The 25554-nt window shown below is 48.5% G+C and overlaps 2 protein-coding genes across 2 annotated transcripts; one reads left to right on the forward strand and one right to left on the reverse strand.

The window, feature by feature from the left end:
- Positions 1-5593: 5593 nt before the first annotated feature.
- Positions 5594-13885, forward strand: xk (X-linked Kx blood group (McLeod syndrome)). Its single transcript, XM_056289897.1, has 3 exons — positions 5594-6012; positions 9001-9263; positions 12329-13885. Exons 1-3 carry the CDS (start codon positions 5768-5770, stop codon positions 13270-13272), a joined length of 1452 nt encoding a protein of 483 aa, XP_056145872.1. The 5' UTR covers positions 5594-5767; the 3' UTR covers positions 13273-13885.
- Positions 13886-14524: 639 nt separating this feature from the next.
- Positions 14525-18448, reverse strand: dynlt3 (dynein light chain Tctex-type 3). The gene is made up of 5 exons (XM_056289860.1): positions 18422-18448; positions 17322-17363; positions 17047-17170; positions 16808-16885; positions 14525-16097 (listed from the first exon to the last, which is right to left on the reverse strand). The coding sequence occupies exons 1-5, from the start codon at positions 18446-18448 to the stop codon at positions 16021-16023; spliced, it is 348 nt and encodes a 115-aa protein (XP_056145835.1). The 3' UTR covers positions 14525-16020.
- Between the last annotated feature and the right edge of the window lie 7106 nt (positions 18449-25554).

Raw genomic sequence — 25554 nt, forward strand, 5'->3', positions numbered from 1 at the left:
ATCCTCGTGTTACCTCCGGCTTGGTCGGGCGTCCCTACTGACACAATTGGCCATGTCTGCGGGTGGGAAGCCGGATGTGGGTATGTGTGCTGGTCGCTGCACTAGTGCCTCCTCTGGTCAGTTGCACCTGTTCGGGGGGGAGGGGGAACTGGGGGGTACACGCTACGTCCCCCTGGTGAAACTCCTCACTGTTAGGTGAAAAGAAGCGGCAGGCGACTCCACATGTATCGGAAGGAGACATGGTAGTCTGCAGCCCTCCCTGGATCGGCAGAGCGGGTGCAGCAGCGACCAGGACGGCTCGGAAGAGTGGGGTAATTGGCCGGATACAACTGGGGAGAAAAAGGGGGGAGAAATCTATAAATAAATAAATAAATAAAACTCCTCAAATTTTCACAGCTTTCCAATCAGAGGTGTTTGGAAACTGAAGCTGGGAAACCATACCATGTCAATAGAGGTACAACTCACAGACTGTCAGAAATACATGGTAGCGGGATAAACCGCAGCTTACTGTCCCTTTGGGATAGCCATCCCACCAACAAGGGTAAATATTTGAAACGAGGTCACACCATGAAGCAGTGTAACACCATCTGTCTATCTATTTGATGTTTCAAACTGTGTTAGCTAGAATCATCTCTGAAATGTCCTATTTACTGTGATTTGTCACTAGATATTTACCATCACCATGTGTAGGGCAAGTGAGCACGAGAGACTCCAGACTTCATGACAGCCTACTGAACAGTAATGAGATTATACTGCATTTCCTTAGATGATGGCCAATGTGTTGTCATGAATGCTGCACTGGGGCCTTGAAGAAAAGCCAGTTTATATTACTGTGAGTAGACTGTATGTTTCTTGTGTTTTGGAGTAACAGACAGACCACACTGGAAACTGGAATAAGTTGGGGGAAAATATGTCAGTGAAACATTAACCCAAAGCAATCTGCCAGTGCTATGTATATGTCTGTTATGGGACGTTTTGAAATATCTGTGCATATTTATAAGCTTTGGTTTGTGCTGTTTTTTTGCATATGCTGTTAAGAGTTATCCGCAAAAACGTTAGAACGTGAATATATATTAAAGTGTTGAGATTAAAAAAAAATATGCTGTGTTACTATGAACCTTAAAGTCAGACAGAAATTGAGACGCTAATGTTTTCCAACATCAGTTATTACTTAAATCGTCATTCATTTTGTACCTCCTACTGAAAAAAAATTATAGCCTAAAAGACAGGATGAAATGTAGGAAGATTGTTGGACTGTAATAACTGATTCGAGAGATGTCCCGATACCACTTTTAACACTTCCGATACCGATACCACATGTTTGGCTGTCTGCCAATACCGATATCAATCCGATATTTTGTTTTACTTTCGTACTACTGCTACTACTACTAATACTACTTTCAGCTGCTCCCGTTAGGGGTCGCCACAGCGGATCATCTGTTTCTATCTCTTCCTTGTCCTCTGCATCTTCCTCTGTCACACCAGCCACCTGCATCTACAAATAATAATGGCCTGGCGGCCCGTCCAGGGTGTCTCCCCTCCTGCCGCCCAATGACTGCTGGGACAGGCTCCAGCATCCCCGTGACCCTGAGAGCAGGATAAGAGGTTTGGATAATGGATGGATGGCAATACATACAAGATTTATTTCACCGATAGTGTCATACGCTATGCAACAAACATTTTAGCATTGCATTTTCAAAAATTACATTTGAATTTGCCTTCCACTTTGTGGTCTGCCCTGGCCAGATGTTTCCATGGAGATGACAAAGTCACAAAGAATTATGGGACACTTGATCGTCTGATAACCATGAGCTCCATAATTAAAGCTGAGCTGCCTAGAATTTTTTGTTAACAGTTATGACTGTATGATGAAGAACTTATCGTGGTTGTGGTGATTCAAAATCTTCGAAAGACGTTGGTTCTTGCTGTCGCCGCTCCCTCTCCTAATTCACTCTTTATCTCGCTCAACCAACGCTGCTCTTCATCGCTGCCCAATCTAAGTCAACGTATGCATGCAGGACTCACGCCTGCGGTCAAGACAGATCTGGCAGCGGCAGTGTCAAAACCAAAACATGTATTCGTGTATGAGTCTTGAAAGGAAACAAGAAGTCAATTGTATTTCGCGAGCCAGCAAATCATTCACTGCTGATCTCAGCACAGGAGAACTGGAAGGACACTGGATAAGCCAAAAAAAATTAAAATAAAAAATGTCACCTTATTCACCTCGCCACCACGCGGAACTGCCAGTCTCGAATGTTAAACTCCGCTATAAAAATACAATTTCAAGAGTAATATTAATCAATCACAGCTGGAAATTATATAAAAAACAACAAGAAAACATTCCCCATGGCTGAGCTATGTTTTCTCGCCTTTTAAGCCACTTTATTTTGTCATTGTACAGTTGTGCAGTTACAATGAAATGATGCTTTGCATTTAACCCATCCTATTGTATAGGAGCAGTGGGCAGCTGCAGTGCCCGGGGACCAACTCGTCCTTCTTTCCATTGCCTTGCTCAAGGGCACAGGCAGGAATATTAACCCTAACATGCATGTCTTTTGATGGTGGGAGGAAACCGGAGCACCAGGAGGAAACCCACGCAGACATGGGGAGAACACGCAATGAATGAAAGTAACCCAGCCACTGGGGATGCACAAGCCAGTGCATTCTTAGTGTCTGTCCCAAGCCCAGATAAATGGGGAGGGTTCCATCAGGAAGGACATCCAGCGTAAAACCTTTGCCAAATCAAATATGCAGATCATAAATCATATTCCCATATCGGATTGGTCGAGGCCCGGGTTACCAATGACCGCCACCAGTACTGTTGGCCAGCAAGGTGCCGGTGGAAACTATGCTACAGCTGTGTGAAGGAGAAGGAGAGGGGGAAGGACTGTTCAGAGGCAGCAGGAGAGGAGGAAGGGTACGAGTGTGGAGGTGAGAGTTGGAACTTTGAATGTTGGTACTGTGACTGGTAAAGGGAGAAAGCTGGCTGATATGATGAAGAGGAGCAAAGTAGATATACTGTGTGTGCAAGAGACCACATGGAAGGGGAGTAAGGCCAGGAGCATCGGAGGTGGGTTCAAACTCTTCTAACATTGGTTGGATGGGGGGAGAAATGGGGTAGGGGTCATTCTGAAGGAAGAGAATGTCAAGAGTGTGTTGGAGGTGAAGAGAGTGTCAGACAGAGTGAGGAGTATGAAGCTGGCAATCGAAGGTGTGATAAAGAATGGTATCAGTGCATATGCCCCACAAGTTGGGTGTGAGATGGAAGAGAAAGAAGAATTCTGGAGTGAGTTGGATGAAGTGGTGGAGAGGGTACCCAAGGAGGACAGAGTGGTGATTGGAGCAGACTTCAATGTTGGTGAAGGGAATGGAGGTGATGAGTAGGTGATGGGTTGGTATGGCGTCAAGGAGAGAAATGTGGAAGGATAGATGGTGATGGATTTTCTGAAAAGGATGGAAATGGCTGTGGTGAATATGTATTTGAATAAGAGGAACACAGGGTGACATAGAAGAGTGGAGGAAGGTGCACACAGGTGGACAATATCTTATGCAGGATGTGCAATCTGACAGAGACTGGAGACTGCAAGGTGGTGGTGACAGTGACGAGAGTGAAGACAGAGCCAAGGATCAGATGGTGGAAGCTGAAGAAGGAACACTGTTGTGTGGGGTTCAGGGAGGAGTTAAGACAGGCACTGGGTGGTAGTGAAGAGTTGCCGGATGACTGGGCAACTGTTGCAAAAATGGTGAGGGAGACAACTAGGAAGGTACTTGGTGTGTCATCTGGACAGAGGAGGGAAGACAAAGAGACTTTGTAGTGGAATGAGGAAGTACAGGAAAGTATATGGAGGAAGAGGTTGGCGACGAAGAAGTTAGATGAACAAAGAGAGATGAAGAAAGTAGACGGCGTAAGACAAAGAGCAGTAACAAAGGCGCATGGCGAGTTGTATGAGAGGTTAGACACGAAGGAAGGAGAAAAGGACTTGTACCAATTAGCCCATTGATACAAGTCCTTATCTCCTTCCTTAGGCAGAGGGACTTCGCTGAGGAGGATGTGCAGCAGGTTAGGGTGATGAAGGATAGAGATGGAAATGTGCAGACAAGCAAGGAGAGTGTGTTGAGAAGGTGGAAGGAGTACTTTGAGGGGCTGATGAATGAAGAAAATGAGAGAGAGAGAAGGTTGGATGATGTGGGGATAGTGAATCAGGAAGTGTGGTGGATTAGCAAGAATGAGGTGAGGGCAGCTATGAAGAGGATGAAGAGTGGAAAGGCAGTTGGTCCAGATGACATACCTGTGGAGGCATGGAAATGTTTAGGAGAGATGGCAGTGGAGCTTTTAACTAGATTGTTTAACACAATTTTGGAAAGTGAGAGGATGCCTGAGGAGAGAAGAAGCATACTGGTACCGATTTTCAAGAATAAGAGTGATGTGCAGAACTGTAGCAACTACAGAGGTATAAAGTTGATCAGCCACAGCATGAAGATATGGGAAAGAGTAGTGGAAGCTAGGTAAGAGGAGAGGGGATGATCAGCGAGCAGCAGTGTGGTTTCATGCCAGGAAAGAGCACCACAGATGTGATGTTTGCTTTGAGAATGTTGATGGAGAAGTATCGAGAAGGTCGGAAGGAGTTACTTTGTGTCTTGGTGGATTTAGAGAAAGCATTCGACAGGGTTCCGAGAGAGGAGGTGTGGTATTGCATGTGGAAGTTGGGAGTGGCAGAAAAGTATGTAAGAATGGTGCAGGAGCTGTATGAGGGCAGTGTGACAGCGGTGAGGTGTGCGGCAGGAGTAACGGACGGGTTCAAGGTGGAGGTGGTATTACATCAAGGATCGGCTCTGAGCCCTTTCTTGTTTGCAGTGGTGATGGACAGGTTGCTGGACGAGATCAGGCAGGAGTCTCCGTGGACTAGGATGTTTGCGGATGACATTGGGATCTGTGGTGAGAGTAGGGTGCAGGTTGAGGAGAGCCTCGAGAGGTGGAGGTATGCGCTGGAGAGAAGAGGAATGAGGCGAGACCATGTGTTTCGAGGGAGCGCCCTCTATCAGTGGACAGTTGAATTACAATTGGGATCCGGTTCACATGTGGTCAAATGGCCCGCTTGCTCCCGACGCCTGCGAAACCAACAATTTCTTGATATTTGGTAAATTGACCCGCGGGCCGTACTGAGTGAGGCCGGGGGCTGAATTCGGCCCGCGGGCCGCCAATTGCCCATGTCTGTGTTAGGAGATTTAATGGAAGACATGCAGGGATAGAGGGTCTTAAATACGTCTCTCCAGTGCCCCAAGCAGAAAGGTCTAACCGCAGTGTGGCAGCACTACACGACGCACCCACTTGACTACACTGACACACCTCCTGATCTTGTTACCCTAGCCTAGGCATGCTGCGCGACACACACACCTGACCTCTGACCCCTAACCACAACCACCTTATGCCTAAATTTAACCAAGTGGGTGTGTCACGTAGTAAAGTGGGTGTGTCGTGTAGATACTGCGACACTGCAGTTAGACCTACTTGGCGCAAGGGGCGCACTGAGGCGCACGGTGTTGCCCCGCTGCGCTACCCGCAGGCGCCCTGTGGCACCGCTGTCAGCCGGACCAAAAACATCCCGTCGAGCCAAGTCGATGCATTGCGTTGCGGCGTGCACGCCGGTAGTAGTGCAGCACCCCCGCCGGCTCGCCTTTACCCGGCCGGCTGATCGGATGGTATGGCTCTGTGGATGTGGAGGGAAGCCGCGCAACGCTTTCCCCCCCGATGGCGGTGTGAGTGAGGATGCGACTCCCCAGCTCCATCTTTGTGTCGGTGTCTCTCTTCACGGCCGAGACCACGGCGGCTCTCTACCTCAGCTCCACGTACCGCTCGGCTGGAGACCAGATCTGGCAGGCGATCACGCTGCTGTTCACCCTCGTGCCGTCCGTGCTCGTGCAGCTGACCCTCACCTTCATCCATCGCGATCTGAGCAGGGACCGGCCGCTCGTACTGCTGCTGCACATTCTGCAGCTCGGACCCATCGTCAGGTTAGTAGCGCGTTTTTCCAACCTCCCCCCCACCCCTCCCCTCCACCCCCTCCCCTCCGGTCCATCTTGGTTTTTGTTTTTGTCTTTCTGGATGACCCAAACAGCCGCCAGGGAGACCCCTGCGGTGCTGACCCCGGTGGTTTCGGGGAAAGGAATATCTGGGTTGTGCCCGCAGGTTGTGTTGGTTTGTATGATGTGCGCTCCGGTAAGAGGCTTACAGAACGTGTTGTGAGTCCGGCGCGCACATGTCTTTGTTTTCTTTCGTCGCCTCGGTCGTTTCGTCTTTCTGTGTGTGACTCCGTCTCTGCCGGTGCAGTTCGTGCCATTCTCGAGGGGGGTGCAGAAATAGACGCACCACTGGTCAATGTGCACATCGATTTTGGCGTGCAGACTGTAACGCAGCCGAAACTGCCGCAGCCTGCTGATCATCCAACACCAAAAAAAAAAAACCTCCCCAAATCAGCCCCCCCCCCCCATATCAGCTCATCAGCTCTCTAAACCTCGCACTTTAATTTGGCTGTAATGTTGGTGAGGCCTACAGCCACGAGCCCACGATCCCACGATCTCATTCTCCCATCTCCCCTTTTGGCGAGTAACCCCCCAGTAGGCCCCCTTCTTAGAGAGAATCATTGATTTCCTCCTATGATATAATCTGACCGGGCACACCAACGAGCCCTATACTAAGCTGTACAGGGAAGTGTACCGGTCAAACGCCTGGACTGCAGGACTGTAAACCCAGTCCGCAATAGGCCGGGTCCTGCCCTGAATAAGGACAACACTGGCTTGGCCATCTGCCTCTGGACTCCATAGGAATCTGAGCCTAATCCCACATCTAGAGAGCCTCTCGGACCACCACCGGCCATTCAATATGGATGCCACTGTGCTAATGAATGTTCAGACAACAGCAGCTATAGCTGTGGTAAAGAAACCACAACCGAGAGGGGGACGCAAAACCCTCTTGTCTATTAAAAAATGGACACGGAGAACACAAAACCTCTTACATACAAGCGTCTGGGTGAACAAATGACATCCAGCAGTCGATACCAGATGATAAAAGATGTCTTTCTGGTGGGTTTAGTGATGGTCTCAGTTCTGGGCCGGTGTTTATTTTCATCCCGGGACTTTCTGGAGTTAAAGAAATTGGGAAATTTTCAGCTTTGATCACATTTACGGCTGCGATTTTCGTAAACCCGGCTGAACAGATGGACTTGTGGCGTCACATTGCTCACAGTGGTGCTCGGCGTTAACCCGGCCCGGCCCGGCCCGGCCCACATCCCTCTTCAATCAGCCGTGTAATGATTGGTGGCCGGGCCTCCCTCTGCCCTTAATGGAGAGAGGATCCAAGAATAGCACGTGTCACTGTCGGTTTCTTATCTATCGACAACACAAGCGGAGAACGTCCGTCTCTACCCCTGTCAGCCCCAGCACACACACACACACACACACACACACACACACACACACACACACACACACACATGCGCACACTTCCTCTTTCTCACAGCACAACTCCCATCCACCCAAAATAAACACACTCCAGTTAAGTGTCCTTTTCATTTTGTTTACATGCTGACACACTGAGGTTTTATGCTGATGACACCGCCTGTTGTTCCAGTCCAGGGTTTGCTCATGTCAAGTTACCCAGGATGCTAGAAGCAATGTTGTCGAAATATGACGAAAGCCTCTTGAGAAACTCGCCTCCTCGCTGTCACCGTAATGAAACAGTTTCAGCAAACCGACCAGCTTCTGGTGATATACGGCATCGTTCAATACCCTGATTTGATCGGACAATCAATGAATTGTCATTGGCCTATCAACTGGTCTGTTTTTAAATTGTTGCCTGGCAAGATCATCCAAGTTAGCAAGCTAGCTAGCGATTGATAAAGAGGCTTGTAGACTCAATCTCCTGAGGCTGTGTTCAGAGATGGGGCGCTAGACCAGTTATAACGAACGAGCTGGAAGAAACGACACTCCGGACTTTAATATGCCGCAGTAAAAGTTGTGTGTTTGAATTAAAATCATTAGACTGGGTATGGGATGCTATAGGTGGGTAGCGTTAATAGGAAGCATCATTACTGTTTTCCAGACCGGCTCCAATTCCTCCTAATTAGGTCATGAGTAGGCCTGTGTAACCTCTCCTTACTATATTGGGGTTTCTGCCTACTGTCTGGCCGTCTCGGATTACTCCATCAAGTACACAACACACACGGCCCGAGAACGCCTTGGACAAGCGTGGGACTGATCTGATCTTTTCATCCTCGGATGAGACCTGGGTATTGGGTTTAGAGTTTCAGGAGCTGTTTGTACACAAGGTGCCTTTCGGCTCTAATTCACCTCATAGGTCTTTATTTACCTCTGCTCGGATTCAGCGGAGCCCCCGTGGCCTTCCAACAAACGCAGAAGTGCCACCGCCGAGTGTTTTGGCGTGGTGCAGTTTTAGGCTGATAAACAGTCTGTCCCTTGCCACCCGTGGCTTTTAAATCCCCCGTGCCTCGCTTTTTTTTTTTATTGGCCCGGTGGCTCAGGACTGCTTTACCCCGACAACATCGCCCCGGTCCTTGGAGATTTGCCCATACTCAGCGCTTCAGCATTTGGCGTTACTCTGACAGGGCTCCGCTCGCTGTGACAGAACCCTGCGGCCACGAAGGCGGTAAATTAACTTGGACTTGGACTACGTGGGGCTGCTGTCTGGTTTGCTAATATATTGGGTATATTACGCATTATCATCAACCTGGAGACAGAGGTGATGCCAGTGAGAAAGGAATCGCTATCTTGAGATTATAAGGAGTGTTTGTTATGGCTTCACCTTTTCCTCATATCTATGACGAGGTGGCTGCTGTGTGTGTGTCTGTGTGTGTGTCTGTGTGTGTGTCTGTGTGTGTGTCTGTGTGTGTGTGTGCACGTGTTGGTGTGCATGTTGCACTGGGCGCCCCGCGTGCTCTTCAGAATAAGCTTCCTGTTGTGTGCTGATGATTGCTGTCGCTCCAGGTGTTTGGAGGCGTTCTGCATCTATGGCAGCGTGGGCCAGGTGGAGGAGCCTTATGTCAGCATCACCAGGAAGAAGCAGATCCCCCGCGGGGGCCAGCCTGAGGAGGTGGAGCGGCAGGTGGGGCAAGCAGAGGGGAAGCTGTTTACGCACCGAGCGGCCTTCGCCCGCACTTCTGTCATCCAGGCCTTCCTGGGCTCCGCTCCCCAGCTCACCCTGCAGCTCTACATCTGTGTCCTGCAGCAGGGGGTGTCCATCGGGAGAGGTGAGGGCTGTGTGTGTGTGTGTGTGTGTGTGTGTGTATTTTGCATTTATTATGTACTCGTGGTAGACGAAATACCCTCATAAGGAAAGCAAAATTCTGAACCACCTCTCAAGAGCGGACATTTTTTTCCCATCCCAACAGGGAAAAGGGTTATTTTTGGGGTCGGGTTTACTGCTAGGGCTAGGGTTGCTAGGGTTTTTTTGGGTTTTTTTTTTTACATGATGATGCTGGTCGCTTGGCTTGGGTCCTGGACTGTTCTGTTGGCATGTGGACACTGCTTGGCATCCTGTGCATCATGTTCTTCATAAATTTTATGTCCATTATAATTCTGTTATCCTCTTTCAATGTTGTATTATGTAAATTGCGTGAACACAACATCCATTGCACGCTGTCCGTCTTGGGGGAGAGATCCCTCCTCTGGTGCTCTCCCTGAGGTTTCTTCCTATGTTTTCTCCCTGTTAAAGGGTTTTTTTTAGGGAGTTGTTCCTTATCCAATGAGAGGGTCTCAGGACAGGATGTTGTGTTGCTGTTAAGCCCACTGAGGCAGATTTGTGATATTGGGCTATACAAATAAAATTGATTTGATTTGATATATTGTTAGGTTTAGGTCTAGTATTGAAGTTAGTCATTAGAATTAGGCTCAGGGTTGGGTTTAAAGTGGGGTTGTGTTTGGTTCCATTTAGGGTTAAATTTAGGGTTATCATTGGGGTTAGGGGTAGTGTTTGGAACAGGTTAAGGTTTGTGTGTGTGTGTGTGTGTGTGTGTGTGTGTGTGTGTGTGTGTGTGTGTGTGTGTGTGTGTGTGTGTGTTTGTGTTTTACGACTGGGAATCGGCACGTACCTACCAATTCAATATTACAATATCTTAGAGTCGATTCAATACCTATTAGGTTTTTCAAAATCACAATATTATGAATTAGGCGGCACAGTGACACAGTGGTTCGCACGGTCGCCTCACAGCAAGAAGGTCCTGGGTTCGAGCCCTGGGGTAGTCCAACTTTGGGGGTCGTTCTGGGTCGTCCTCTGTGTGGAGTTTGCATGTTCTCCCCATGTCTGCGTGGGTTTCCTCCGGGTGCTGCGGTTTCCCCCCACAGTCCAAAGACATGTAGGTCAGGTGAATCGGCTGTACTAAATTGTCCCTAGGTGTGTGTGTGTGTGTGTGTGTGTGTGTGGGCCCTGTGATGGCCTGGCGGCCTGTCCAGGGTGTCTCCCTGCCTGCTGCTCAGTGACTGCTGGGATAGGCTCCAGCATCTCCGCCACCCTGAGAGCAGGATAAGTGGTTCGGATAATGAACGGCCAATATTATGAATTATTCAGCATCATAATTTTTAAGGGGTCCGTACCCTCTTATCTACACTAAAATGTGATGTCCAAAGAAAACGCACAACAAAATCATCATTTTAAATGCCGTGTGTTGCAATATCTTAAAACATGACTATGCTTCCCCGAGTAAACATTCCAACAATTCAAATGCAGACATTCAGAAATCATTACATCAAACCTCTTTTTCCCAGTTTCATATTTTTTAATTCAAGGTTTGTTAATATAAAGTTACATAAGATGTTAGCACCGCTGTTGTAGTGAAAATTTGATGGAAGCCCCTTAAGAAACTCTCGCAACCCGTCCCAGGAAAAATGAATCGACTTCTGGTGATGTATGACGTCATCTGATACTCAGATTTGATTGGACCGTCGGCGAATCGTCACCATCTACTCTGTCGCTTACTCTGTTTTTGAATAGTTGCCCAGCGATATCATGCAAGTTAGCGAACAAGCTAGCTATCAGTAGAGAGTTTTGTGAACTCCACCTGCTGAGGAAAGTCTGTTTTGTGTTTTTTGTGTTTTTTTGGGGGGGAGAGAGAAGGATGCCTTTTTCTTTTTTTTACATATTTACACAGATATATGCTTCATCATTAGAACAAGAAGGAAACACAAGATACAAGATATTCAACTCAAGTTTGAAACACAGATAGACAAGACAAGAGAAACAGTGAGCTAACCTGTAGGCTCTAGCATGGCTTGTAGCCTGCAGCCCCCCACCAGATCAAAGAAATCCAGTTCAAAAACCACGGATCGACAAGACAGTACAAAGGTCTCACAGATCAAACCTCTTCACAGCCTCTGTTCAGTGTGCTTCCACACTGCGAGAAATGCTGCAATGTTAAAATCATGAAACCTCAGCATCTCAATTTTGCACTGAATCGGATTTAATTTCCGTCCACCCACCCCTAGAGAGAGAGAGAGAGAGAGAGAGAGAGAGAGAGAGAAAGAGAGAGTGTGTGTGTGTGTGTGTGTCTACCTGACTATCTGACACATCTCTACATCCGGCTGATTCGCCGGTTTGTGTTCCTCCATGTCTCTCTCTCCGCCTACCTTCCCTTTCTTTCCATTGACTCCCTCAGTTCTGCCCTCATGCTGGTCTGTCAGCTCATTGGTTCTTTCTGATGGCTCAGGATCCTCCTTCAGCCTTTGGGGTGTTGATTGGATCCCTCAACAGAGGATTTCCGTAACATCACGGTCCACCACCCCCCCACCCCCACCCCCCCGGGGCTCAATCCACTCTGAGAAGGAAAGTGCGTCCTGCAGTCACCACAGTACTTATCCACATAACCACATGTGGCGTGGGCTGTTTAGCAGAGTGCCATATTGCAAATAAGTGGATGATGTTTTCATGAGTCAAAGTGGGGTTATGCAACTGCCTCTCTGATGGATGAAAACTGGTAATCTTATCTGCCAGTTGTTGGAGGTGTTGGCAGATGTGCGTGTGTGCGCATGTATGCATGTGTGTGTGTGTGTTTGTAAGTAGGCCAATACCTCCATTCCGGAGGCAATTCAGAAGTTTAGCGAAGGCCTACACAAAGTCAACCGAGGACATATGGTCACACCACAAAAAAGAAAGTAATGCTAATAAATTGGTGCTTTCTTCTTCTCTTCTTTGCTCTGGTGGTCTGTCTTCTTCAAACTGGCAAACTTAAAGGTGTGCAACTTTATCGTGATGAATACTGTGAGCTTCCTAAACGCCCTCTGCCGGTCTTCTCACACCCCTCTGCTCCTCTTTGTATTTCAGGCACACTGATGGTGATTTCCCTTCTGTCCATTGTGTACGGGGCTCTTCGCTGCAACATCCTGGCCATCAAGATCAAATATGATGACTATGAGATAGACGTACGGCCCATGGCCTACGTCTGCATCTTCCTGTGGCGCAGCTTTGAGATTGCCACCCGCGTGGTGGTCCTGGTTCTCTTCAGCTCTGTGCTGCAGCTCTGGATCCTGCCTGTGGTGCTGCTCAACTTCCTGGTTTTCTTCCTCTACCCGTGGGTGCTGTTCTGGCACAGCCACTCGCCCTTCCCAGAGAACATCGAGAAGACGCTGACGAGGGTGGGCACCACCATTGTCCTCTGCCTCCTCACTTTCCTCTATGCCGGCATCAACATGTTCTGCTGGTCGGCCGTGCAGCTGAAGCTGAACGACCCGGACCTCATCAACAAGTCCCAGAACTGGTACCGCATGGCTGTGTACTACATGCTGCGCTTCGTGGAGAATGCCTCGCTGCTGCTGCTCTGGTACGTCTACAGGACGGACATCTACAAGTTCATCTGCGCCCCGCTGCTTGTGCTGCAGCTGCTGGTGGCCTACGCCATCGCCATCTTCTTCATGCTGCTCTTCTATCAGTTCTGTCACCCGTGCCGGAAGCTCTTCTCCTCCAACATGACGCAGGGCCTCTGGAACTGCTCCTCCCTTCTCTGTCTGTTCTGCACCACGTCTCCGATGGAAACCCGGCCAATAGCGAGGGCCCCGCTGGAGTCACCTGGACCGGGCCCCGCCCCGCGCGGGGAGCCCGCCAACGAAACTGCATACGAGACCCCCATTGACACCACTTACGACATGGTCCATGACACTGTATACGACATGCTCAGTGACGAAACCTATGACGCCCCGAGTGTTGTGGGTCACGGCGTAGGCGGCGAAATGAACGGTGACATTAGCCGCAGCTTATCCTGCGACGCCTGAAACTGCCCTCATTTTGACGTGCCGTTCAGAGGAGTCCAGCTTTACGGAGCAACTCTCACAATTCGCTTACCCTCTGTATAACCCTTTAAGTGCCATATGGACCCTTCTGTGCAATCAGTTACGTTTACACTTTTGAGCCCAGCGATCGGACACTCATCCATTTACAGTGAATGGAAACGAGCAGCCGATTGCATAATTACAACATGACTGCCACCAGAGAAACTTGTCGTGTGGTGTTTCTGTGAACAAGCTAACGGCGATAACTTGTACTGCAGTGAGAGGAGCCGGAGGTGTACAGTCTACGAAGGACGCGCCTTTGCAGACCTTGTCCTTCGAAGGACGCGGCCCCTGAACTGGGGCACAATATTGGATATGTCATGTAGCGCTCACCAGTCCACCCCGGCATCCTCTTAGCTAGTGTAACCACCGAGATAAACCACAGCCCTTGTCTACCACAGCAACTTCCCGTAGGTTTAGAAGACGACCCGCTCACATATTGACCCTGTGTCATACTATATGCTGCATCGCTGATCACAACGACCCATGTTTTTGGATTGATTGGATTTAGCATTTTCTTCACTTCGGAACTGAGGTGTGCATGTGTGGCGCCTCAGCGGAAGGCTCTGTATAATCTACCGGGGAAGTCGCTGGGGGGAGGGGGGGGCGGTTTTGTAAAAGGCATTTCCTTTTCTTTGTCAAACTTTTAATGGCTGCAACCGGTTCTGCTTTTTCTACTCCGTGAAAAGAGTTTTATCACTGTCAACATGCTGCTTCCCTGACGTGTGCTCCGCGCTTACTGTCTGTCGCCGCACCGTTTGTGTGTACAGGGGCCCCGTGTCCCACCAAACCGTTTGTGTGTACAGGGGCCCCGTGTCCCACCAAACCGTTTGTGTGTACAGGGGCCCCGTGTCCCACCAAACCGTTTGTGTGTACAGGGGCCCCGTGTCCCACCAAACCGTTTGTGTGTACAGGGGCCCCGTGTCCCACCAAACCGTTTGTGTGTACAGGGGCCCCGTGTCCCACCAAACCGTTTGTGTGTACAGGGGCCCCGTGTCCCACCAAACCGTTTGTGTGTACAGGGGCCCCGTGTCCCACCAAACCGTTTGTGTGTACAGGGGCCCCGTGTCCCACCAAACGCGTTCCCGTGGAGGCGCGGGCCCCTCCCTGCGCTTCATGTTTCTGCACGTTTACAAAGATTTTCAAGTGGCTTTGGTTCAGCTGTTGAACAGCGACAAAACCGTTGATGCGAAGATGCTTTGTCTGGATATATTTGGGTCTTGCTAGTTCATTGTGTCCCTTGTCTGTTTGTGCTGACCACTAGTGTGTGTGCGCGCGCGTGCGATTAATTCAGAAATTTACACAGAATGCTCACAATAATATACTATGTGTATTTGGAGAACGTTACATTTTTGGAAATGATTAAGTGTCTTCGCTAATGTATAACTGCGTATATATGTATATATAGATATGTATGTCAGTTTTTGTTTCCTTTTTGCACAAACTTTGTTTCACTCAATGTTATTGTATTGGAGGGACAACCTCAGCTATGACACGAACGCTTCTAGTTTGTAAAAAAGAAAAAGACCAACCTTTAATGCCAAACAAAACATTTGAAAAGCTGTTAAGTATTGTAATCACCTCACACAAGGTTAAAGGAGATATTTTAAAGATGGTAATTACTGAAAACTACTGAAAGTAAATATATATTTATATGTGAAAATGGTCCGAGTGGTTTTATATCGGTGTTGGCGTGTGCTGACCCCTAGCGGGCTGAAGTATAAATAGCTTCCAAGTTTACCAGTGTTGGGAGTGCCATCAAGATTTTGTGGAAAGTGTCCGGGGGGGGGGGGGCTTAAAAATCATTAAACATGTTTCTGGTGTGCAAAGATCCTCACTCCTTCAGGTCGTTGTTGGTTAAATACATTTAATGTCTACAAAAAAACAAACAAAACAAACAGCCATCATGAACTACAAATGTTAACGGGGAAATTGTGGCGTTGTACAGGTGAGACTTCAGCTGCCCGTGAAGCCCAGAAGTGAAGGCCGGTGTGGGGATCGACCCCCGCGCTGGCCCTCAGTTCCTTAGTGCTTTACACCTGCGTATCCACAAACACAAATCTTCACAAACCTTTACAGTTACGGGTCAATACAAAACACTAAAATGTCAGCGTGGTCTTGGTAGAAATACTTTGTACAAGGAGCAAGTTGCATAGAGCTAATCACATGACAAGCACTACCCCTAAGAGCTAGTTCCCTTTAAATAAATACTTTCCACTTTTCTATACAGCACTTGCAAATAACATTTAATGAAGGATCTGATGAAATACTACGCTACGGTAAGTTGATATAGTCTTGGCGACTGTAAAGAGATGAGCCCTGCTATTTAGCTTGTGTCTGAGGGTAGGAATTTGTCAAACAAGACGTTTTTTTTTTACAAACACCAACATTTTCAGTATAACGGTTTACCTGTTTAGTATTGTATCAGACTTGGGCCCTGCAATTGCCTTGGTCCCTACAGAGTGTCAGTCTGTTGGAATTACTGTTTTACATATTCATACACTCTCAGAGCATACCCGATTATGAACTCATAATAAAGCAAAGCCTTCTTTCGAGGGTCATTCGTTGCGCAGAGTGACAAGTATGACATCTTCTTTTGTAAGTCATCAACGTCTTCAGTATCTTCCTATGTCTTGTGGAGTCTTCATATGTGCGGTTCATTGCAGCGAGACGTTGAGTAGTGTTGTGTTGTTACAAGTTCACGGCGACGGCGAAGACACTGACCACGCAGTACATAGTGCGGTTCTCCCACCTGACTGTGCAACTTCCTGCAAGACAAATATGAGGAACAACTATAGAAAGACATGTAAGGAGTCTCACAATAAGCTGATTTTTACAATTATTGTTACATTTCCAAAACAAAACTATATCATGTAAAGAGCTAGCTAGCTACAGTGGTATCGCATACAACAAATAACAGGGCCTAACAATCAGTGAAAAGATATTGGACTCAGCTCTCAGTGATTCTTTTGCTCAGTTTCGCTTTCTTCCTCAGTCTCCATTCTTCCTCCCATTCAAAGACACACAACACGCTGGGGGAAGGGGGATCTTACCATACAAATCATCATCAAGACGTCGGATGAAATGACTGTGATGACCGAAATGATCATGATTTTATTGTTATCTTTATAACCTTTGTCACGATAATTTTCCAGTTGCATTTCTCCTAATCAGTGGTCAGTTATGTGAAGTATTTTCCCTGTTAGACTATATTTTGTAGTGAGCCTCATGCAGTTAGGGATCTGACAATTTTCTATTAATGGCAAGAAAATATTGAGTCATCTATGAAGGACTTGGTGAAAAACGTTCTTCAACACACCAATACATGCATGAGCGGGGTTATTCAATCCCGCAAGGATTCAGAAAACGTTACTTGCAACATTATTTGACTGATTTGAACATTATCGACACAAAGAACATGGGTTAAACCGCTATTAGTTTGTCCAGTGCTTGTCGTGATCACTAAGTCATCCCTCACCATCGGTGGTGGTGTCCCAGTAGCAGGAATTGGCTGTGTGGAGACCGGCGCCACTCTTCTGCATGATGGCACAATTTACTGCAACGAAACATGGAGCAACGTTACTCACACACCCTTCCCTTTTTAGTACAAGGTCTGTGTTTCAACATAATCGACCAATCTGTCAAGTGAATCTTCTTTCTGGGAACGATCAATGTGATAAACTGGTTAAAACTTTCCACAAAGGCTTGCTACCTTACCTATAAATTTGAATGGTCTCCCTTGTTTGACCAGCTGAGTGAGCGAGTGCTCTACGATGCTTGCGGTCCACTGGTTCACTTTGTTCTGGTTGTATTCTGTTCCGCCAATGACTCCCTCGATACACTGAGCCCCAAGACATTGAAAGAAGGTCACATTATTATGTTTTAACATTACAAATGTTACAGTCCCTTTACAATAGAGCAGTTTTACAATTCAACAAGTTTAGCGTGGTTTGCAAAGTCACATGTTGCTTAGAAAAAAAAAGAAAGACTACCTCTTTAATAGTGACATTGGCCTCATCAGCATTAAAAACCACCTGCAAGAGTAAAAAATGAAGATATGAATAATAAAATATGAATTAAAATTATTCAAAACCTGAATAATTAGTAGTATCTAAGGTTGAGGAACCAAAGAGATTTCCCCCACGTGTTTGGAATTGTAAATCATGGAGACAATGCCTTACAGGCTGAAATGTTTTACATCCGAGTAGTGGCATTCTACTTAATGCATTACGAAGTAGAAATAGCGATGAATTTCAAAAATGAGCCTTGATTTTCACGGCTTCCCTGACATCGATGCACGTACACATGTTGGAAAAGGATGAGGAGAGGTATCTTCTATGATGTGGTTTTATGGAAATGGCACCATCATGAAATTAACCTGCTTTCAGTCCAGTATAGTGTACGTGGGCCCAGATGCATTACCTCAACTAACTCCAGCTCCACATTATCCAGACAATTCACAGTACAGTGTCGAATATTAATGATCCTGAAGTTTAAAAGATGAAGTTACAGCCTGTGGGAAAGGATTAGTAATTAGTTGTCCATGTCGTGGCCCTTCCAGATGTACCTTTTGATCACGTCATGAATTAAACCACTTAAGAATTGAGCCAGCTCCAGCAGCATGACGGATTATATGACAGGACAATAGACTACAGCAAACCACTTTAGGTTTCAATATCTTTTTTTCCCTATAACATCACAAAATATTCAGCTAATCATAATAAAGCTTGAACCAGTTAAATTACATAATGTTGATATCAACATTTTAATTAAGTTAAAATATCAATTGTCATTGTCAGGAAATCAATTGTTGACACCTGAAACGTTAAAAAAAGTCATCCATCAACAACTGGCGATCTATCTCGTTAAAACTGAGTTTGAGCTGTTTCTCATTAGCGAAAATGAATATTTTAACTTCGTGAAAACATTTGAACGATCAAGAGAACGACGCCAAGGCTGGTCCCCCACCCCGGTGACGTCACCCCGCCGGGCTTTGTCTCGCGTTAGTGAGACCGATGCGGCGTCGCTCCCAAACCCCGCGCGTCGGCGTGTCGGGTGCGGTTAATTAAACCGCCACGTTATAAACACGCACCTCCTCTCCAGAGCTGTAGTCCTCCATCGTTACAGACGCCAATACGCCGCAGCGGCTTCCCAGCGTTTCCCCTTCCGTCCCCTTGCTCCGACACCGAACCAGCGAGCGCAGGCGAGACAACGCCGCAGCCTGAAGAGGAACGCTTTATTATATACCGCCCCTCAGCGGTGCGACGGTGGTACTACATGTTTTATTTTTATTTTTTTCTCTCCCCCAAACGCACACCCAGTGTCATCGGGTACCATCAGTATTGTTCCACCAGGTAGTGGAATAAATGTTCCGGGTCTAAAACTGGACCAACCGGAACAACAGGTGACTGTTACGAACTAGCTTGGGCGGGATAGAAAACCAGCAGGGGCAGCTGGTGGCACCCGAGGACCTGATTGAGAACCGCTGGTGCACACTGTCGGGGGGGGGGGGGGCGTTTCGGTCAAATCATCCCACCACCGAACCAGCGTCTATTCTAGTTCCTCACGTCGGAAAATGTAAAGCGACGTGGCGGCACATGTCAGCGCAACATACAGGGGCTATCCGGTGGTTCTGACGCCGTCTGTATTCCGCAGTGAATACATCTTAGAAGGCCCGTGGCTGATGGCCGACAGTAGACACAAAATGCCTGTCTATAAAAAAGCATCCTACAATATTACACGGCCATTCTTTATGTAGTACAAGTGCTCTTTGGCAACCGACCAGAGCATTGATAAATCCAAAGCTCTGTCACTGCCCTTGTAGCCGGCCCGGGAGGCGCTGTAGCCTGGTTCGAGCCGAGTCTTTCCTGAGCAACTGGACTCAAACCAAGCAGTGTCAATTAACTATCTGTCAGACCACTTGTCAGTGTGGACCATTTTGTTTCTCAGCCTGGCAAGGACGTAAGAACATGTCTCAGGGGTTGTCATGGAGGAGGCTGAGGCCACCCTTCGTAAATACCTGGCCACTCATCTTGCCACCCATCATCTAAAGTAAAAAAATAGATGCTGATTTAATGTTGTGCCAATGGAGACTTCATGTTTATCTTATTGGTCTCAGATCAGCATTCTTACAAGAGACCTTGAAATGAAAGGCCCGAACCCTGGTTTCTAGATATTTCATGGCTCCACCCCAGAGCTGTCTGTAAATATCATAACGGCACAGTAACGAGGGAAGCTACCAAGGTGATTAGAGCACATATCCAAAAGTTAATTTGCGTTAATTTGCCAAATTATAACTCGGCGTCTTCTGGATTGCAAAGCTATATGAAAGGCAGCTGCATTAGAGTGACATCCCCGTCCCCGAATATAGCCACCCCCCTCTGCATGCATGCAGCGCTCCTTCTGCAATTTCTGCAGGCGCCACTGCAAGTTCAAACGCTGCAGAGCGCGCGCTGTCCTGTACGGAATTATCCAGATGTGAATGAACGGCACGGCACGCGGGCTGCCGTGCTGAATGGCCACGGGGGGCTCACACACAGCTGGAGGCCACGGGCTCTCTGACATGCGTACACGCAGACACACGCATACCCCCCAAACACACACACACACACAACTGTTTCCACGCCCACCCCTCGGACACACGCATACCCCCCAACACACACACACACACAGCTGGGTTTCCACGCCCACAACTCGGACACACGCATACCCCCCAACACACACACACACACACACACACACACAGCCGTGTTTCCACGCCCACACCTCGGACACACGCACACACCCCTCCAACACACACACACACACACACACAGCTGTTTCCACGCCCACACCTCGCACACGCTCATACCCCCAACACACACACACACACACACACACACACACACAAACACACACACAGCCGTGTTTCCACGCCCACACCTCGGACACACGCACACACCCCTCCAACACACACACACACACACACACACACAAACACACACGCCGCCGTGTTTCCACGCCCACCCCTCGGTGAGCAGCCCGGCCGTGCGGGATCGCCGCGATCAGACGGCGCTGAGGCGCACCGACATCCGCAGCTGTTACGCGACGCGTACTTCTGCAGATCCTCCACTTCTGCAGATCCTCCACCTTCCTCCACTTCGCCTCACGCTGGTCCCGTCAGGTAAGATCCACATTCCGCATTTTCACTTAATCCCACGCGCACTTGACCCGGAGTCCGGCGTGTGTGTAGCAGCGGCGGATGGTGGGTGAAGCGTGTGTGTAGCAGCGGCGGATGGTGGGTGAAGCGTGTGTGTAGCAGCGGCGGATGGTGGGTGAAGCGTGTGTGTAGCAGCGGCGGATGGTGGGTGAAGCGTGTGTGTAGCAGCGGCGGATGGTGGGTGAAGCGTGTGCGGCATGTTTGTCTGTAACCTGAGCGTGTGATGACAAGCGACCCCCCCCCCCGCGTCCTTTCCACCTCGCAGCCGTGTAAACCTCAGTAAACCAGGCTGCTGCTTGCTGGTGTGCCTGTTTCACCGTTTCCCTCGCCAGTGTTAGTGGACCATGATGCTTATGAGAGCAGCTAATTACCAACCCCACGCTGGGGGAAGAGCTCGTGCCCACTTCTCCTCTAAAGTTCGGCAGGTGCAATGCAGCAAAACGCTCCATAATGCTTTCCCATGCAGGCGTGCATACATACACACATACACACATATCACATATACACACACATACACACATATATACACACACATATACACACACATACATACATACACACATATACACACACATATCACATATACACACACATACACACACATACACACACATACACACATATACATACATACACACATATACACACACATATCACATATACACACATATATACACACATATACACACATAATATACACACATATACACACACATACACACATATATACACACATATACACACACATACACACATATACATACATACACACATATCACATATACACACACATACACACATATACATACATACATACACACATATATATACACACACATATACACACACATATATACATACATGTGTATGTACAGCTCGAAGTTATGATGGCGTGTTGTCGAGATGAATGCAAACTCTTGACCCACGCGAACACAATCGGAGGCTGACCATGTTAACGAGAGATTGGCTTTATTAATGGGCAATCCCATTTCCTATCGGACTTCCGGCAGCCTCACGGAAGCCCCGCCACAGATGTATCATCATCCAGAGCGGGTTGATGCTGCGATAAGTAAGTACTGCTGTACTGACATCTGCACACTCACAACCCCTCAAGTCTGACTGTTATCTGGGTTTGGGTGTGACTTTATTCTCTCCTGCGTGGTTGCACAGCTGCTAAGGTCCGAGCTGTCCTTGTGCCATTTGTATACATGGTGTGTGTGTGTGTGTGTGTGTGTGTGTGTGTATACAAGCTGTGTTTGTACATAGGGTGTGTGTGTGTGTGTGTGTGTGTGTGTGTGTGTGTGTGTAAATTGTGTGCTTGTATATAAAATGTGTGTGTGTAAGCTGCTTGTACATAAGGTGTGTGTGCGCAAGTTGTGTGTTTGTATATAAGATGTGTTTGTGTGTGTAAGCTGTGTGTGTTTGTTCCTAACGTGTGTGTGTGTGAGCTCTGTGTCTGTGTGTGTGTGTAAACTGTGTTTGTACATAGGGTGTGTGTGTGTGTGTGTGTAAATTGTTTGTACATAAGGTGTGTGTGTGTGTGTGGTGTGTGTGCACGTTGTGTAGCGTTAATTGTTCCGCGGTATCCAGGACACCAAGAGAGGTTCTGGTCCCACAGCAGTGTGGTCTTTGCATGCAGAGTTTTCCTACTCGGATGTGGGTTTTCCCTGCCAGCCATCTGAAAGCGTACAGCGCGTGCGTTGGGCTTCCGGCTCAGGCAGCGAGCGCTAACTCGTGTGTGATGGAGGAGGAGAGGAGCCAGCCCACAGACGACGGTCTAATCTCCTCACCACCGCGTCTCCCTTTTATCTGTGGGATGCCGCCGACCTGCGACTGGCTGCAGGTCGGTAGTCGTGGCACGTAGGAGTCGTTCATTTCAGAACTCTCTCTCTCTCTCTCTCTCTCTCTCTCTCTCTCTCTCTCTCTCTCTCTCTCTCTCTCTCTCTTCCTCTCTCTCTCTCTCTCTCTCTCTCTTCCTCTCTCTCTTCCTCTCTCTCTCTCTCTCTTCCTCTCTCTCTCTCTCTCTCTCTTCCTCTCTCTCTCTCTCTCTCTCTCTCTCTCTCTCTCTCTCTCTCTCTCTCTCTCTCTCTCTCTCTCTCTCTCTCTCTTCCTCTCTCTCTCTCTCTCTCTCTTCCTCTCTCTCTCTCTCTCTCTCTTCCTCTCTCTCTCTCTCTCTTCCTCTCTCTCTCTCTCTCTCTCTCTCTCTCTCTCTCTCTCTCTCTCTCTCTCCTCTCTCTCTCTCTCTCTTCCTCTCTCTCTCTCTCTCTCTCTTTCCTCTCTCTCTCTCTCTCTCTTCCTCTCTCTCTCTCTCTCTCCTCTCTCTCTCTCTCTCTCTCTCTCTCTCTCTCTCTCTCTCTCTCTCTCTCTCTCTCTCTCTCTCTCTCTCTCTCTCTCTCCCTCTCCCCCCCCCCCCCTTGTCTGCTCAGAGCAGGTGTGTTGTGTCTGTACGGGGAGCCGGGAGATTCACGGGAGGTCCGTCTTGGAGGTGACCGTCCGGGCGTGATCAACTAAACAGCACCTGCGAGGCTGGCTGGGCTTTCGTTTTATGTGTTCAGAAGAGTCCAAACACTACCCCTCTTCCTCCTTGTGCAACATTTTTTGGGATTTTTCTCCCTTTTTCTCCCCTGTTGTACTTGGCCCCGCCAGCACGGGGATCGCCGGTTCGAATCCCCGTGTTGCCTCCGGCTTGGTGGGGCGTCCCCTACAGACACAATTGGCCGTGTCTGCGGGTGGGAGGCCGGATGTGGGTGTGTGTCCTGGTCGCTGCACTAGCGCCTCTTCTGGTCGGTCGGGGCGCCTGTTCGGGAGGGGGGGGGGGGACTGAGGGGAATAGCGTGATCCTCCCACATGCTACATCCCCCTGGGGAAACTCCTCACTGTCAGGTGAAAAGAAGCGGCTGGTGACTCCACATGTATGGGAGGAGGCATGTGGTAGTCTGCAGCCCTCCCCGGATCGGCAGAGGGGGTGGAGCAGCGATCGGGACGGCTCGGAAGAGTGGGGTAATTGGCCAAGCACAATTGGGAGGGGGAAAAAAAAAGCAGGGGGGGGGGGTCAAACGTTTTTGCTTCCTGAAAAAAGAAGGTGAGGTTATGACAGACAATGTCAAGCTGAACACAAAAATAATTTCAGATTTGCTGCATCACGTAGAATCTGGAGACCCATTAAAATAACTTTCACCGAATGTAACATGGTTGATCTCGTAAGGATGCTGACACATTGTGTCAGTAATAAGTAATAATTAGAAGGACAGAAGAATTAGAAGTGTCTTTCTCTGGGTAATTTGGACGGCGCTGGACTTCTTTGTCCATACTGAAAGCGTGCGTAAAGAGCCCGGCTTCATCCGAACACCACCCGGCAGAAGCTGTGAAGCATTCCTGCCCCCCACCCCCTCCCCCGTCCTTAATCATCATTAAGCCCTCGTATCTGGGTTTGGCCTGTAACTGACTGACGGCTGTGAGGTGGGTACGCCGACAGCCTGATGTGTCCGTGTTGGTTTTCATTACTGCCAGATAGCCGGTAGCTACGGTTTGCCTTTATTTAATCCTGGGCGTTGTTATTGGATCTGTGGGCCTGACACTGACACGGGGCCGTCGTTCTCACGGCTGTGCAAAACACCCGCGAGCGGTGTGTTGGTCACAGTTTTACACCCCTGGAGGAGGTGACAGGCCCGGAGGAGGCCTCTCGCTCGCTAATCCCACGGAGCCAGCGACAGCCATCTGCAGATATCTGCAGAGACAAAGACCAGAGAAAGGCCGATCCAGAGGCCCTGCCCTACAACATCCTTCTTGTTTCCTGTCGCCGGCGTAGCACTACAGGTCTGCTTCATGACCAGAGCTGGGATGAGCTCGGCGTTTTCCAGACTTCCTTCTCGTGGCCACCGCAGAGCAAATACTACTGCTTAGGAAAGACGCCGGCCTCTGGAAGACATTTTAACATGGATGCATTTCAACACAGATGGATGTAGACTTCCCCCTTTCTGAGAGAGAGAGAGAGTGAGCAAGAGAGAGAGAGATATATATCATAATCATTTTGATATAATCATTGTTGTTGCTGTTATTATAATCATAGTTGTGTTGTGTTGTTTTAGATGCTTTGGCAATATGTACACAAACGTACATATGTCATGCCAATAAAGCACATATCGAATTGAATTGAGAGAGGACTTGCCCCTTTCTGAGAGAGAGAGAGAAAGAGAGAGAGAGAGAGGACTTGCCCCTTTCTGAGAGAGAGAGAGAGACAGAGAGAGAGAGAGAGAGAGAGAGAGAGAGAGAGAGAGAGAGAGAGACTTGCCCCTTTCTGAGAGAGAGGGAGAGACAGAGAGAGAGAGAGAGAGAGAGAGAGAGAGAGAGTGAGAGAGAGTGAGAGAGGACTTGCCCCTTTCTGAGAGAGAGGGAGAGACAGAGACAGAGAGAGAGAGAGAGACCAGAGAGAGAGAGAGAGAGAGAGAGAGAGAGAGAGAGAGAGAGAGAGAGAGAGAGAGAGAGAGAGAGAGCGAGAGAGAGTGAGAGTGAGAGAGGACTTGCCCCTTTCTGAGAGAGAGGGAGAGACAGAGAGAGAGAGCGAGAGAGGACTTGCCCCTTTCTGAGAGAGAGGGAGAGACAGAGAGAGAGAGAGAGAGAGCGAGAGAGAGTGAGAGAGGACTTGCCCCTTTCTGAGAGAGAGGGAGAGACAGAGAGAGAGAGAGAGAGAGAGCGAGAGAGAGTGAGAGAGGACTTGCCCTTTCTGAGAGAGAGGGAGAGACAGAGAGAGAGAGAGAGCGAGCGAGAGAGAGTGAGAGAGGACTTGCCCCTTTCTGAGAGAGGGAGAGACAGAGAGAGAGAGAGCGAGAGAGGACTTGCCCCTTTCTGAGAGAGAAAGAGAGACAGACTTGCCCCTTTCTGAGAGAGTGAGAGAGGACTTGCCCCTTTCTGAGAGAGTGAGAGAGGACTTGCCCCTTTCTGAGAGAGTGAGAGAGGACTTGCCCCTTTCTGAGAGAGAGACAGGACTTGCCCCTTTCTGAGAGAGAGACAGGACTTGCCCCTTTCTG

This window comes from Lampris incognitus, chromosome 11, assembly GCF_029633865.1.
Source record: "Lampris incognitus isolate fLamInc1 chromosome 11, fLamInc1.hap2, whole genome shotgun sequence".
Taxonomy (NCBI): domain Eukaryota; kingdom Metazoa; phylum Chordata; class Actinopteri; order Lampriformes; family Lampridae; genus Lampris; species Lampris incognitus.

Bases quoted from the DNA above. Each gene is read 5' to 3' on its own strand.
- xk (XM_056289897.1), top strand. From the start codon at position 5,768: ATGCGACTCCCCAGCTCCATCTTTGTGTCGGTGTCTCTCTTCACGGCC. The intron at 6,013-9,000 runs GTTAGTAGCGCG...CTGTCGCTCCAG, and splicing joins CAGCTCGGACCCATCGTCAG to GTGTTTGGAGGCGTTCTGCA. The intron at 9,264-12,328 runs GTGAGGGCTGTG...TTTGTATTTCAG, and splicing joins GGGGGTGTCCATCGGGAGAG to GCACACTGATGGTGATTTCC.
- dynlt3 (XM_056289860.1), bottom strand. From the start codon at position 18,448: ATGGAGGACTACAGCTCTGGAGAGGAG. The intron at 17,364-18,421 runs GTGCGTGTTTAT...TTACTCTTGCAG, and splicing joins ACTACAGCTCTGGAGAGGAG to GTGGTTTTTAATGCTGATGA. The intron at 16,098-16,807 runs GTGAGGGATGAC...TTTGTCTTGCAG, and splicing joins CTGGGACACCACCACCGATG to GAAGTTGCACAGTCAGGTGG.